This window comes from Macaca mulatta, chromosome 5 (assembly GCF_049350105.2).
Source record: "Macaca mulatta isolate MMU2019108-1 chromosome 5, T2T-MMU8v2.0, whole genome shotgun sequence".
Lineage (NCBI taxonomy): Eukaryota > Metazoa > Chordata > Mammalia > Primates > Cercopithecidae > Macaca > Macaca mulatta.
This window is the reverse complement of record NC_133410.1, coordinates 55384432-55399362: the sequence shown is the minus strand read 5'-3', so window position 1 is coordinate 55399362 and position 14931 is coordinate 55384432. Positions and strand designations below refer to the sequence as shown.

At 43.0% G+C, this 14931-nt stretch overlaps 1 protein-coding gene across 1 annotated transcript in view; it reads left to right on the top strand.

The window, feature by feature from the left end:
• The window catches only part of FRAS1 (Fraser extracellular matrix complex subunit 1), a 449198-nt gene that overhangs the window by 348528 nt on the left and 85739 nt on the right, over positions 1-14931 (top strand). The window contains exons 44-47 of the mRNA XM_015138463.3: positions 272-535; positions 2404-2592; positions 4041-4160; positions 4444-4623. Coding sequence (XP_014993949.3) covers positions 272-535; positions 2404-2592; positions 4041-4160; positions 4444-4623 — 753 coding nt within the window. The remainder of the gene's footprint in view (positions 1-271; positions 536-2403; positions 2593-4040; positions 4161-4443; positions 4624-14931) is intronic.

Below are 14931 nucleotides of genomic sequence, written 5' to 3'. Positions count from 1 at the left end.
ATTTGTATATGAGGCCACAGAGCAGCACCCTGTGCTTATATGTAAAATGCTAAACTGTTGGCACTGAGAGCCTCTGAGGCACTTGACATTCTATCCAGACTCATACTACTTGGAAAAATCAGACAATGTTTTGAATCATATATATATATATATGTGTGTGTGTGTGTGTGTGTGTGTATAATATATGTGTGTGTGTGTGTGTGTATATATATACCTACAGGAATGATATATATTCTACCACTGTTTTGTTTTTCTTTACCTCCTTCCTCAGGTCATCTACTCCAGAGGCAAACTGCCTCTGAGCCTCTGGAGAATGGGAGAGTTTTAGCCCAGGGCTCTACCTTCACCTACCAGGACATCCTAACTGGGCTGGTTGGGTATGTGCCTGGTGTCCCTGGCATGGCCGTGGATGAGTTCCAGTTCTCTCTCACTGATGGCCTCCACGTGGACACAGGGAGGATGAAGATCTACATAGAACTGCCTACAAGTGATGCACCTCACTTGGCTATAAACCAAGGCTTACAGCTCTCAGCAGGTACCACAGAAATAAACGAGAGTGGCCATGATTTTTCTATCCTTATTTCTTTTTTGTCCAGTATGCAGTACTTTCTTCCATGTTAGTGATGTGGGTGCATCTTAAAGTAGCTGTTCCATACTTGGGGAGATTGGAGTTTTGGAAAACTCTTATTTTAGGGATACCAAGAATTGTTAGTGACAAATGTGAACTTCTAAAAACCTTTGGACCAGATGCCTAGGTCTGTGAATTTGAGAAAAGGTTGAGAAGAGTTTATAATATTTCCAGGGCCCTCAAAAATCTTAATTTATTCAACTTCTCCTAGGCCCAGGTTTCCTGTAACATTTACTCCCATTCAACAAACCCCATGGAAACAAATAACGAAATACAGCATAATTTTTAAAATGCTTATTTTTTTACAAAATGCATGGAGGGGAAGCTGGGGAACCATGCATTGAAAGTGATTATACAAATAATTGAGAATTATCAGATACGGTATTCTAGGGTTTAACATTCACAATTTTGCTCATGTTTAAGCAACATTGGAGGACCTGTGACAAGTGTTAGTCTTGAACAGTTTGCAGTAGGAAGTTACTTAAGGAGTGGACCTTTTGCCCAGGGTGTCTGCACCTTACTAGAGTTCTGTTGTTTGTCTGTTCTTAGTTTCATGTGTATTTTGCAGTGAAAAATATATGGTATAATAGTATTGGAAAACTTTGTAGTTCTCAAAGGTCTTAAGTATCAAGTCTAGGATTTGACTTTATCCTACTTATAAGCTAATAAACTAGCCTGTTCCTGTTTCATGGATGCTGATAGAAGATACAAGATTCCTCCATCAGAGACACAGCACTCTTGTTACTCATAGCACAGCAGGCAGCATGGGCATCAGCAGGTTTGCATCGGTTCCCTCTGCCATCCCAGTCCCACAGGGGTGATGCAGAGGGCCTAGATAGACACTTTCACGTGCAGTAGGATGCATTACTGAGGGGAATACTGAGCTTGGGGAATTCTCCTTGTTACAGCAGCAGAATGCAAGTCTTTTTTTTTGTCTGAGAGGAAGACATTACCTCATCCCTCAAGGTTGCTCTCTGAGAGATGGCCTGGGTAAAGCATGGTCAGGGCCTTATGTTCTTGGTGTTACCCACCAAGAACATGCAGGGATGTTCACAGCCCATGGCAGATTGTCACTCCAAACACCAGAATGTATTATGCATGAATAACTGGGCTCTACTTTACCGGGATTTACTGTTTTTAACATGATAAAGCAGCTGCATAATAAAGCAAGTGACAAGACCCTGAGAAGAGGAGTTTGCCATTAGCCAAGGCCTTATCTTCATCCCCAACACATGTGCAGTGTCTGGGGCCCAGAGGCTCAGATCTCCTTGCTCCTAACACTCAGCACATCCTCTGTCCTGAGGGATGCTGATTTTCACTACTTGGTCTGAGATGGCAACAAGATATGTTTGAGTTTATGTAAAGCTATTTTTTTCTGATTTGGTGATCCTCAAGATAGTAAAAAAAACTAAATCCAAGGAGGTTTCATCATAGATCTAGGAGTTATTTTTGTTACAGAACTGGGAGTTATTCCACAGATCTAGGTACTAACTGATAGGTCACTGAGTCAAAGGAACATGGGAGAGAATGAAAATGGGTCAGAAGGAAAAAAGTGCTTAGGTGTAGACTCAAGGGATGATTAGCAAATTGAAATGTTGGTACTCTTTCACTAGGGAACTTATAACTTATTCAGCTGGAAACTGAGAAGGGCAAGTGCCTGGTACCTAGACCCAATAAACATATGATAATTTGAACTCCAGTCTCCTAAAATCATTTGACATCCCATTCAAAGGAAATGTTGGGGAATAACCTACTCTCTTCTATTCTCTTCCAAGGGTCTGTAGCACACATCACAGAACAGCACTTGAAAGTGACAGATATTGACTCAGATGATCGTCAGGTTATGTACATCATGAAGGAAGATCCTGGCGCAGGGCGCCTGCAGATGGTGAAGCATGGCAACCTGGAGCAAATTTCTGTTAAAGGCCCTGTCCGAAGTTTCACCCAGGCAGACATTAGCCAAGGTCAGCCAGTTATATTCTTCCTACCAGGCTTCTGTAGACTGCACCTACACTAATAAAATGACAATTAAATGTCTGGTAGTCTGTGGCAATAAACTGTGCACTCTTTGTTTTGAAGAGCTTCATTTGTTCTCTTCCTTGTTTTCTCATTTATTTTTTTTCTTTTTTGTTTTTGAAAAAGGCCTATCTTACTTGGTTAAAATGTGTGCATACTTTGACTTAGCGTTGATGGCATTTGCAGGTATTATGGAGAGAAAAAGTTATTTTGACTTGCTGTGATGCTAAAAAGTGTATATGAGAGAGAGAGAGAAGGAAAAAAGAAGTGAGTTGGGATGGATTAAGGTGAAAATTATGCCTTCCTTAGGTGAGCAATTTATATCTCTTTTCAGCTCCCCAAAGAGCACAAGTTAATGGACTAAGCAAAATGGAAGGGCATAAATCAGAGCTGCCTGGGGGAAATTACATGGCTTATCCCTCCTGCAGGAAATGCTGATGTAATGTAAAGGCATAAATGTTAAATGCTACGTAGTTACTGTACAGTGCTTTCAGGGATACAAAAGGGAAAAAAAAAGTTATATATTGGGGAAAAAAGTAATCCAAAGGCTTGTGATTATGTGCAATTCTGTTTAGAAGTGGAAATATACCCCTGCTGATAAGAAACAAGGGTCCTGCCCACACACTAACACCTAAAATTGACAGCAGCTGAATTCTCATTGGACCTGGCTGCACTTTAGTGAAGGGGAGTGGAAGAGGCAAAAGGAAAGTAATTCCTTAATTATTTCATGTGTCGGTGTCTACTTTTAAAAGATAAGACCAGTCCCCTCTTCTCAGAGATTTGGTTATATTTACATAACCAAATTGATAGATGCTTTTAAGTGATGCAGTAGGTTAACAAAAATGTAATACATTTTTGTTGTACTTCTCCCTTTAGATCCTTTTGAGTTCTATATGCAGTTTATTTATTAGTTGGTTGGCTATAGCCCATGTTGCTCCATGAACTCAGCAACGAAAAGTGAAGAGTTCTGGGAGAACGTGAGGTGCAGCTCTGTGTCTTCTTGCCCTTGTGATTCGGATATATAATAGGGTCACTCCAGGTGATGTGGGTGTGGTCAGTGCACATTTACACATGGGCAGTTTTGTGGATCTAGTTTTCATGAGATATCCTTAGAGGCTGAGCTGATCTTTCAAAAAGGCTCGGCCTTAACCATGAGAAATGTCACTTGGGGTGATTTTGCTGTGAGAAGGTCTTTGGTTATGAGAAAGTAGATGGTGGGAGAGGAAAAGGAGGAAATGAAAACTTTAGATTAAAATGTCAAAAGCAGTGTCAAAGCGAGGAAGGTGTGAATTGATTCATTGGTGTGAACACCAATTGAATTCCTACCTCTTGCTTCAGAAATAAGGGCAGAAAGCACTAATAGCAAACCTTGATTTTTTTTTTTTCCTTTTTATAGGCCATGTAGAATATAGTCATGGAACAGGAGAACCTGGCGGAAGCTTTGCTTTTAAATTTGATGTGGTTGATGGAGAAGGCAACAGATTGATTGACCAGTCATTTTCCATCAGCGTTCTAGGTAAAGGGACATTTGATTTTCTAATATAAAACTATTTTAGCAGTTCTGAGGTTACATAGTTTACACTTTGTTCACCTCAAGGCTCGAGTCCTTCCCTTTACCTAGCTGGTGTGGAAACTGAAAATCATACCCCCTTTATTGCACAAACCCCTGGCTCCTTGGTGTGCTGTCTAACACACAGGTCTAGAGATGACTTTGATCTTACTTCTTGGCACCAGGCCTAGAATTAAAGAAAGGAGGCTGAGAAGATGCCATTTCAAAGCACTATTTCTGATATTTTCAGAAGACAAATCCCCACCAGTCATCATCACCAATAAAGGACTGGTCTTGGATGAAAACTCAGTAAAGAAAATCACCACCCTGCAGCTGTCGGCCACTGACCAGGACAGTGGCCCTACAGAATTGATCTACAGAATCACCAGACAGCCCCAGCTGGGCCACCTGGAACATGCAACATCACCAGGTAAGTCTATCATCTCTTGATTTATTGAATCAAAACTTAGGCCTTAGTAAGTATTGAGGGCAGCCACATCATGTATCATGTATACCTAGAATCTGCCTTAATTCATATTTATTTTCTGCCTCACTGATTTTGACCATTATGCACTGCCTTGTATTATACTTAGCACACAGCAGGTGCTTAATGATTACTCCCTGAAGGTAAATTAAAAAGCACATGTAAAATTTTCTGTATGCAATCTTGTCTCCATAACTAGATGATAAATTCCTTTAGGGCAAACACTGCATCCTGCTTTTCATCTATACTCCCTTGAGCACTTGTGCAAGGCATTCTGCAGGGCTTAAAAATTCAATCCAGTGAATAGTGAGTGAGCAAGTCTACTGAGCAAGATTCTGGTTTAGCTGCTGTTCAGGAAGTGAAGATGAATGAGATACAATCCTTGCCCTCCAGAGTTCTCTACTGGGTAAGAAAAGGAACCTTTGCACATAACCATAACTCAGGGGAAAATATGGCAGGTGTTTTAAGAAAGGTATAAACATGGTGTTGTAGGAGTTTAAAAATGGGAGAGGCTACATTGGGTGAGAAAGTGCACAGAGGTCGCATTTAAGAGTGCCGTTGGAAGGCAGAGTTTGGGCATACAGAATTTGTATTCTTTCCAGAGACGGGAATAGCATGAGAGGCACATTCAAACAGCAAGTAGGCCAATTTAACTGAAGCACATATTCTAAAAATAGTAGGAGATGGGGCTCATGCATAGATTGAGAGTTTATGGAGGATCTTCGAAGCTGGGATAAGTAACCTCTATTTAATTTAATAAGCAATAGTGAGTTACTGTGGAATTTTGAGCAAGGAAGAAAAGTGAAATTCATCAGGTAGTGTCTAACAGGAAGAACTGAAGGAAAGAAAAAGGAGGCAGTGGCAGGGGTTAGAAAACTTTCACATTTGGCCAGGTAGAAGGTAGTGGGGTTTCACCTAGAGCAGCAGCCATGAGAATAGTAACATGAGAATAATGTGAGAGAGAATTCCTGTACCTAGTAAGTACTCAATAGACATTTGTTGGTTGAATGAAGGAAGGAAGAAAGGAAGGAATTTCAGGGGAGAACCTGTACAAGTTGGGAGCTGAATGGCTGTGAGTGACAAGAGATATTTTCTGAATAAACAATCTAGAGCCAGGTGCAGTGGCTCACACCTGTAATCCCAGCACTTTGGGAGGCTGAGGTAGGAGGATCTCGCTTAAGTCCAGGAGTTTGAGACCAGCCTGGGCAGCAGAGTGAGACCCCGTTTCTTTTCTTTTCTTTTTTTTCTTTTTCTTTTTTTTTTTTTTTTTTTTGAGATGGAGTCTCGCTCTCTCGCCTAGGCTGGAGTGCAGTGGCGCAATCTCAGCTCACTGCAAGCTCTACCTCCCGGGTTCACGCCTCCCGGGTTCACGCCATTCTACTGCCTCAGCCTCCCAAGTAGCTGGGACAACAGGTGCCTGCCACCACACCCAGCTAATTTTTTGTATTTTTAGTAGAGATGGGGTTTCACCTTGTTAGCCAGGATGGTCTCGATTTCCTGACCTCATGATCCGCCTGTCTTGGCCTCCCAAAGTGCTGGGATTACAGGCTTAAGCCACCGCGCCCAGCCTCTTTTCTTTTCTTTTCTTTTTTTTTAAAAGGCCAGATGTGGTGATGCACATTTGTAGTCATAGCTACTTGGGAGGCTGAGACAGGAGGACTGCTTGAGCCTGGGATTTGAGGCTGCAGTGATCTGTGATTGCACCACTGCACTGCAGCTTGGTGACAGAGCCAGACCCTATCTCAAAAAAAAAGACAATCTAAAGGTAGAATGATCTTTATTTCTTGGAACATAGAGGCAGTGACAGCATGTTGGAGATTTAGAGCTTCATGGATTCTTTTCATATTTTAGGTTATAGAGTCTTCATTAATTCAACCAGGGAAATGGAAAAACAGGAGAAGTTCCTGCCCTGATTGTACTCACTTTCTAATGCAAGGATTTCAACAGCAAGGAAGCAAACACATATATGCTGTGTCAGATGGTGATGAGTGTCCAGGAGAAGTAAGGGTATTCCCGGGAGAACACAGCAAGCGGGTGAGGGAAGGCCTCTTTAATAATAAGATGACAGTTGAGCAGGCATCTGAAGAAAGCCAGGGAGCTGGCCATGCTGATACATTAAAAAAAAAAAGGACATTCCAGACAGAGGGATCAGCAAATGTCAACATCCTGAGGCGGGTTCCATCAGGCAAATCACGTTCAAGACGTAGCAAGGAGACCAGGGTGGCTGCAGCAGAGTGAATGAAGGGGAGAGTTGGGAGAGATGAGCTTTAAAAGATGGAGGGTGATCAAATGGAGGAAGTGAGGGAGGCAGACCGCATCTGGGTCCAGAGCGATGGTGGAGGAGGGCGTGTTGTACGTGTGGCAGGAGGGCGTACAGAGAGACGGACAAATTGGCTAAAATCCCTAGTGGGAATTAGAGCAGGTCACCTGCCTTTTTGTCTGTAAGTTCCTGGGGGAAGTATGCAGAGCAGCACCCCCAAGACCTTGGCTACTGAGATATTAGATAAAGAATTCATGAGCTAATTGTCTCTGCCAGAATTCTGGAAGGCTTCTGATTGTATCTCTCCAAAGATAAAAGGGCAGACTTGGCTGTTGTGTTAGGCGGCGCATCCCCACCGTGCAGAGCCTTCAAAGGTCTGAGCTTCCGCAAGGCACTACCATTGCCTCCCTGCTGGTCAGTAGCAGTCCCAGCTCTTCCCTGACCCCAGCTGTGTTAAGAGTCCTGTTGGGGAGGCAGGGGCTCCAAATTTGCTTTTTCTGTTTTCACAGCCCTCAGCCTTTCCTGGGCTTAAAATCTGGTGACTGAAACCAAGCCAGCTCTGGTTCAGGAGAGGCCAGTAGATGATCATGCCTCCTCCTCCTGGAGCAGCGCCCTCCAGAAGTGGAGGGATGCCCTCTACCTGGGATGGTTCCTTCAGGTGCCCTTTTCCGATGGGCTTGACTTCCTAATTCACACCTTTCCCAGTCCCTACCAGGTTTTCTCAATCTGCCTGTTTCCAGTAACTCTGAAGACAGCAGATACAAGGTTCCAGCCCTCTTCTCATTACTCTGAGGCGCCCCTCCCCATGGCTGGTAGAGCATGACTTCTCTGCCCTCCTCATCACCAACCCCATACTGAGCCCCTTCTGTTTCATTTTGCCAGGATTGTCTCCTTCCTTACCTCCCCAGCATGAGAAAATGTTCATGGGGGTGGTTGTTTTTACATGTCAAAAGTCTCCCTTTGGAGGAAGTACATGTTGAATACTTACTGGCCTCCCTGAAGGCCGGTGGCTACAGCTTAGCGAAAAGCAGCAGCACCTCACCCCACTTGTCTCCATGGGTGACGATGGGTTTACCAGAAGTTGGAGTTGAGGGGGGGGGAGGCGGGGGTGGGGGTTCTGTTATTTCCAAGAAGAGCAGAGCAACTTCTAGGCCAGTGTCTGTAGTACGGGGCAAGATATTTATTTGGGGACCAGATGCCTCCTGGAATTATTATTAATCATTGGTGCTGCAGACACCCTCCTGATGGTTAAGTGGGAAATAGACTTATTTTGATGCTGTCTTGCTTGGTCAGCTGATTATAATTGACTGTCCTCTGTAGAGAGAAAAGGTGGGGAAATCTCTTCTTCCCCATAGGAGATGTAGGGAGCCATCTGCCTATGCAAACTGTGCAGAAGACAGACCTGAGCCTTCTGTCACCGAAGAGAGTCCAGTCCCTGTATGCGCTATTTTTCCGAGATTGAGCAGGCCACACCCTCACATCAGGGTTTCCCTCTGTCAATAGACCCAAAATATCCCTGTTTTTCTTGGGATATGAGAGTAAGGAGTTATATTAACTAAGATAGAAGCTAAGCTGCTGGACCAAGGAGACCCCAAAATACAATGATTTCAACAAGACATTCGTTTTCTCTCAGAGTAATCCAAAGGCAGGTGGCCCAGGGGTGTGAGGTGACTCAGTGATCCTCAATGTGAGGCTTCCACCTCTGGGCCAAGGTGAATGCTGCAGCTGTGGTCATCCCCCAGCCAGCAGAAAGGAAGAAAAGGCCAGGGGAGCCCTACATCCATTTTGTTTTTAGGAGTATTACTGGAAGAACACACGTCACTTTTTTTTTTTTTTTTTGAGACGGAATCTCACTCTGTCACCCAGGCTGGAATGCAGTGGTGCAATCTTGGCTCATTGCAAGCTCTGCCTCCTAGGTTCAAGTGATTCTTGTGCCTCGGCCTCCCGGGTGCCTGGGATTACAGGCATACACCACCACACCTGGCTAAATTTTGTCTTTTCAGTAGAAACGGGGTTTCGCCATGTTGGCCAGGTTGGTGTTGAACTCCTGACCTCAAGTGAGCTGCCTGCTTCGGCATCTGAAAGTGCTGTGTTTACAGGCATGAGCCACTGTGCCAGGCCTCAGATAACATATGTCACCTTCCAGTGGCAAGAGCATATGTGTGCAAAGCTGTGAGGTGGCTGGAGAATGTAGACTTTAACTGGGTATCTAATTACTTAACTAATAGTCAGGAGTCGTATCTTTTTTAAGCAGGGGGAAGTAATATTGGGATATAGTTATTTCCAGGACAACACTGGTTTTCAAGGGATAGGGCATTTGGTTGTCACCCCTAGGGTACAAGTTGTCACACTGATTCAGATGGGGATGAAGGCTAATGGTGGCTAAACAAGCATTTAGAGGGTAGAGATAGGGATGCTATTAATAAATGTCCTGCAATGAATGGGATAAGCCCTGAACCAAATAATTGTTCTGTCTAAAAGGCCAGTAGTGGATTAGTGAGAACTAGTAGGCTGTGGCATCTAATCCTAAGTCTGAATCCTCGTTCTTACTTTTAGCTTTATTCCTGATAGAGCATATTGAAATCAGCAGAGCTCCAAGAGACAGCTCTCAACACAACACAACTCTCAACACAACACAACTCTCAACACCTTACTCATTTCAGTCTCACCCCACGTGCTTCGTTCAGGAGTTAGGTAGTTGCTGCTTCTGCAATATTTCAAGGAGGGCTACCTCCTGCTGGATTCCCCTCACCAGTTACAACACACCTTCCTCAAAGCCTGAAGTGACATAATGGCTGCTTGGCCAGATGAAGAAAAGGTCCTCTCTGATCTGCCAGAATTTCTAAAGGCATTTAGAGACCCATTAAAAGGCCCTTTGCTGGTGGGCAACCAGGGGAAAGCCACAGTTGCTCTCCTGCCCCTGTGGAGTCCACTGGAAGCTGAAGCAGAGCCTGAAATAAACTTTTCAGATGATGTTAGTGCTTAGCAAAGGCAAGCAGAGAAGGACTTCTGCACCACAGGAGGGCAGCGGCAGCGGGTACCAGAGGTCGATCTCCTCGCTGGTCAGCCCCCAAAGCTTCTTGATTCTGTGAGAGATGCTGCTTGAAGAAAAGCATTATGTACAGTGCTTAGCTTCATGCAGCCTCTGTGAATCGCAGGTTACAAAGAGTATTTCCCCACCCTTCTGGGAATGTGGAACTAACCCCTGTGTTGTTATTGTTGTTTTAACCATTCTCAGGATCCTATCTTGCTCTTAAATCTTAAAATCAGGCAGATGAAGAGCTTCACCCTCATCAAATTGAAAATCCTTTCATCAGCTATTTACTAATCACCGACGTACCCACGAAAGTGAGTACCCTCGAGGACGAGTCTAGACATCTTAAATCCTTAAATCCTTTGGCTGTTACAAAACTCTGCAGGGAACCCTTTCTTGCTAAGAGTTAACTTATCAAGGTGTCACCCACAAATTTTCCACTTTCTACTTTGTACTCGCTGCCAAGTTCTCATTTCTTGAAGGAGCTAAATTAAAGCTCTAAAAAAGGTAAACCATCTTTCAAACAAGCATCTCTTCCCTTCCTTACCCCAGTTGACCTTTTAAGGCCACTTCTGAAAGTTCTCAGGGAAGTGGACATTTTGTCCAGAAGTCGTAATATCATCTCAACAAGATTGCAAAATGGAGGGACAGCATCATGAGAGCCTGTGTGGCTTGGGCAGATAATATTGTCCTTAGGGAATGCACAGTTAGAGAGAGAGAGAGGTCAAAGTGAGAACTTCCAGGTAATGTCCTGGGCTTTGACTCAGCCACCTCCATAAATCAGACTACCCTGGAGTCCAGGCTGCCTCCTGGGATGTGTGAGCTACGGGATAGTTAAACCTCTTCAGCTGTGCATGCACCCTCAGCCCACTCATAATCCTCATTCCTCACTAGCTTTCTATCTTTGTGGAGGCTAGTCTGTATCGTGTCCTCATGTATGGAGAAATCGCAGTACGAAGCCCCCTTTAGGCTACCTAGTCATGACTACAGTTTAAGGGCCAACCCTTAGCACTTACCAGTTTAGTAACAGTCATATGAAGCATTATTTTTATTCACCAGATATAAATAGTTCTCTTGTCAGTAAATCCACACAATTTCTCTTATTAAAAATATTGCAGAATTCAAAACAGAAAACCAAATATCACATGTTGTCACGTATAAGCAAGAGCTTAACATTGGGTATACGTGGACATAAAGATGGGAACCTTAGACACTGGGGAGGGAAGGGGTGGGGGGAAAGTCTGAAAAACTTACTATTGGATATTGTGTTCACTATGTGGGTGACAGGATCAACAGAAGCCCAAACTTCAGCATCACACAATATACCCTGTCACAAACCTGTACATGTACCCCTGAATCTAAAATAATTTTTTAAACCTGCAGAATTCATATAACTTCAGACATAACCACCGCTGCCCCCACCACTGCACAGATCAAATAAGATCAAATACTTGATGTTAGTGTCATCCACCATTTTATCTGCTACCTCTGAGGGGGCTATGACTCTTCCAGTTATAGAGATGACAAAAAAATACAATGAAATAAGGCAGTGTGTTACACTAGCCTATGTGACTCATATAGAACAGAAAGAAAGCATTAAAAAAAAAAAAAAAGAAACCAAAGCAGGTTTTCTGATTGTTCTTTCTACTCTTCTATTACATCAAGCGTTCTCAGCTCTATTTGGACATTAGAATCATGTGAGTGATTAGAATGTTACACATTAGAATCGTCTGAGTGAGTGGCATGTGTTTAAAAATAATGATGCCTGGGCCCCACCTAGACCAATAAATAGAGACTCCTAGAGATGGGGCTTAGAATATAAGTGTTTTTTAAAAGGACCCCAGTGAAATTCTATTTATAGGCTGGTTTGTAATTACATACATATGGTACTTGTCATATTAGAGTTGCTTCCTTCCCTCCTTTTCTCCTTGCCTGCCTTTCTCCCTTCAGCAAACACTTACTGCTACAAGAGACTACTTAGTTTTGGAAGTGGGGGACGTGTAGAAAAATATGTGCATGTGTGTTTCGGTAGCCAGGCACACATAATTTGGTACACACATAATTCACACACATGTTCGGTAGCCACATGGCAGAGGACAGGGGCAGCCCAAAGCACGCATGGCAGGTACCACCTAAGAGAGGGGTGGGGGTTAGTTGGGAAACAGTTCTCAGAGGTGATGCTTTAGCAATGGTGTTATTTCATTTCCTCTTTATTCCAACCTCTTTCAGTATTGTGAGACCATCCAAAATAGGATGCACCCATTGTCTTGGTTGGGTTCTCCCTGAGAGCAGAGGCATATTAGCTTGCTAGGGCTACCATTAAAAAGTTTCACAGAATATGCAGTTTAAACAACAGAAATCTATTGTCTCACAGTTCTGGTGGCTGCAAGTTTGAGATCAAGGTATTGGTAGGACTGGCTTCTTCTGAGAGCTGTGAAGAAAGGACCTGCCACAGGCCTCTCTCCTTGGCTTGGAGATGGCCATCTTTTCGTTTATGTGCTGTTCTCCCTGTTTAGATATGTCTGTATCCAAATTTATCTTTTTTATGACACCAGTCATATTCCATTAGGGTCCACCCCAATGACCTCATGTGATCTAATTACGTCTACGTTGACACTATTTCCAGATAAGCCACATTCTAAAATACTGGGGCTTGGGATTTCAACATGTGAATTTGGGGTAGGGAAAGGGTGCAATTCAACCTATCACAAGAGGCTTTGCAAAAATCCTGAAGCTAGAAGGCTGAGAGTCTCCCACAGGATGAGCTTCAGATAGGACATGGACATGGGTAACATGCATGGAACTGCCCACAGCTGGGCTGCAAGCGGGAGGTCTGAGGCATCATCTAACAAGCTGTTAAGAAGGCAATTTCTTCAGAGATGCTTTATTTCCACACCATTTCCCTGACCTGGACTCTGCTTTCTTTGGCGTGCTGGCCCTCCAGGGGAATTGGAAAGACTGACAGGGTTAATGTGGGTCTCCATAATACTGCCAGATACATAGTTTAGCCAGCAGGTTAGTGATTGAAAACACCTTCAATGGGATTAAAACCCTTCAAGATATTTCAAATTGCAACTGCCTGCTGTGACAGCAGTAGGGACAATATGTGATTAGAAACACCACCTTGCTGGCAAATGAGCAGATGAAGTCTTCCAAAACCCAATTAGCAAAGGCTAAAATTTTAAAAATAAAAAGTGGATGAGGATGGAAAATATAGTCATGCATTGCTTAACAATGGGGAATACATTCTGAGAAATGCATTGTCAGGCGATTTCATTATTTTGTGAACATCACAGAGTATGCTTACATAAACCTAGATGGCATAACCTGCTACACACCTGGGCTATATGCATAGCCTGTTGCTCCTAAGCAACAAACCTGTGCAACGTGTTACTATACTGAATACCGTAGGGAATTGTAACATGATGGTAAGTATTTGTGTATCGGCACATATCTACACATGGAAAATGTACAGTATTGTAATTTTATGGGATCACCATCATATGCAGTCCGTTGTTGACCGAAACTGAAATGTCATTATGTGGCGCATGACTGTATGTGCTCAAGAGAACCTCTTAGGTATAGATTATAGTGGATAATCTAAACTAATTCACCAAATATGGTTTGAGCACTTACTGTGTTCCAGGGGTTATTCTAGGTGCACATCAGTGAAGAAACATGAAAAATTCTTGTCCTCTTAAAACTCAGGTTCTAGATGCAACTTGTTACCCCTGGCACATATTTATGAGTGTCATTTAAACGATAATATTAAAACCCATCAAAATCAATATTTCACACAAGAAAGAGGGTACAGCCAATAAGCCATTTTAGAAGGAACTACTCAAAAATATTGTGGTTTTTTTTTTGAGTGGTAAGTCTATGAATGATATTTCTTTCCTACATGTCTAGATTTTTCACATTTTCTTTAATAGACATATATTACTTTCATATTGAAAAAGCGTTAAAGAAGAAGAGTGAAATTCAAGAGGTTTCTTGTCTAGATGAGTTTTACAAAAAGTGCTCCTAGAAGGCGTAAACTTTGTAATTAGACTGCCTCGAGTTCCAATTTCAGCACTGCCCCTTTATTAGCTATGTGACATAGGGTATGTCACATAACATTTTAATTATATAAATTACAGTGTCATGATATACAAAATGGGGGTAACGTGCTAACCTCAACCTCCCAGAGTTGTTAAAAGATAAAATTCAACATACATAAGCAGCCTTTAAACTGTGTTCCACCCATAATAGGTGCTCAATGTTTGCTAGATTGAATTAGGAAAGTCCCACTAAGGTCAAGCCTAGCACTCTCGTGCAATGTAGTGAGAATATAAAATGGTACTACCACCTTGGAAAAGCAGTTTAGCAGTTTCCCAAAAAATTACGCATACACCTAACATATATTCCAGGCATTTCACTCCTAGAGGTTTACCAAGAAGAATGAAAGCTTATGTCCATACAAAGATTTGCACACTAATCATCACAGCAGCTTTATATGTGTAGCATGCTAAATGAAAGAAACTAGACACGAAATAGTATATACTATATAATTCTATTTATTGAAAAGTAGAGAAAATGCCAACTAATCTGTAGCATCAGAAAGCAATTCATTGGTTGCTTTGCGATGGAGTAGGCGATGGGAAAGGGAAGGATGGAAGGATTATGAAGCGTAAGTTGGAAACTCGGGGCTGAAGAATTGGTTCACTATTTTGAATGAGGTGATGGTTTCTGGGTGTGCCAAAGCTTATGAAATTGCACACTTTACGCCGGGGGCAGAGGCTCACGCCTGTAATCCCAGCACTTTGGGAGGCCGAGGTGGGTGGATCACCTGAGGTCAGGAGTTAGAGACCACCCTGGCCAACGTGGTGAAACCCAGTTTCTACTAAAAATACAAAAATTAGGCAGGTATGGTGGTAGTGTGTGCCTGTAATTCCAGCTACTCAGGAGGCTGAGGCAGGAG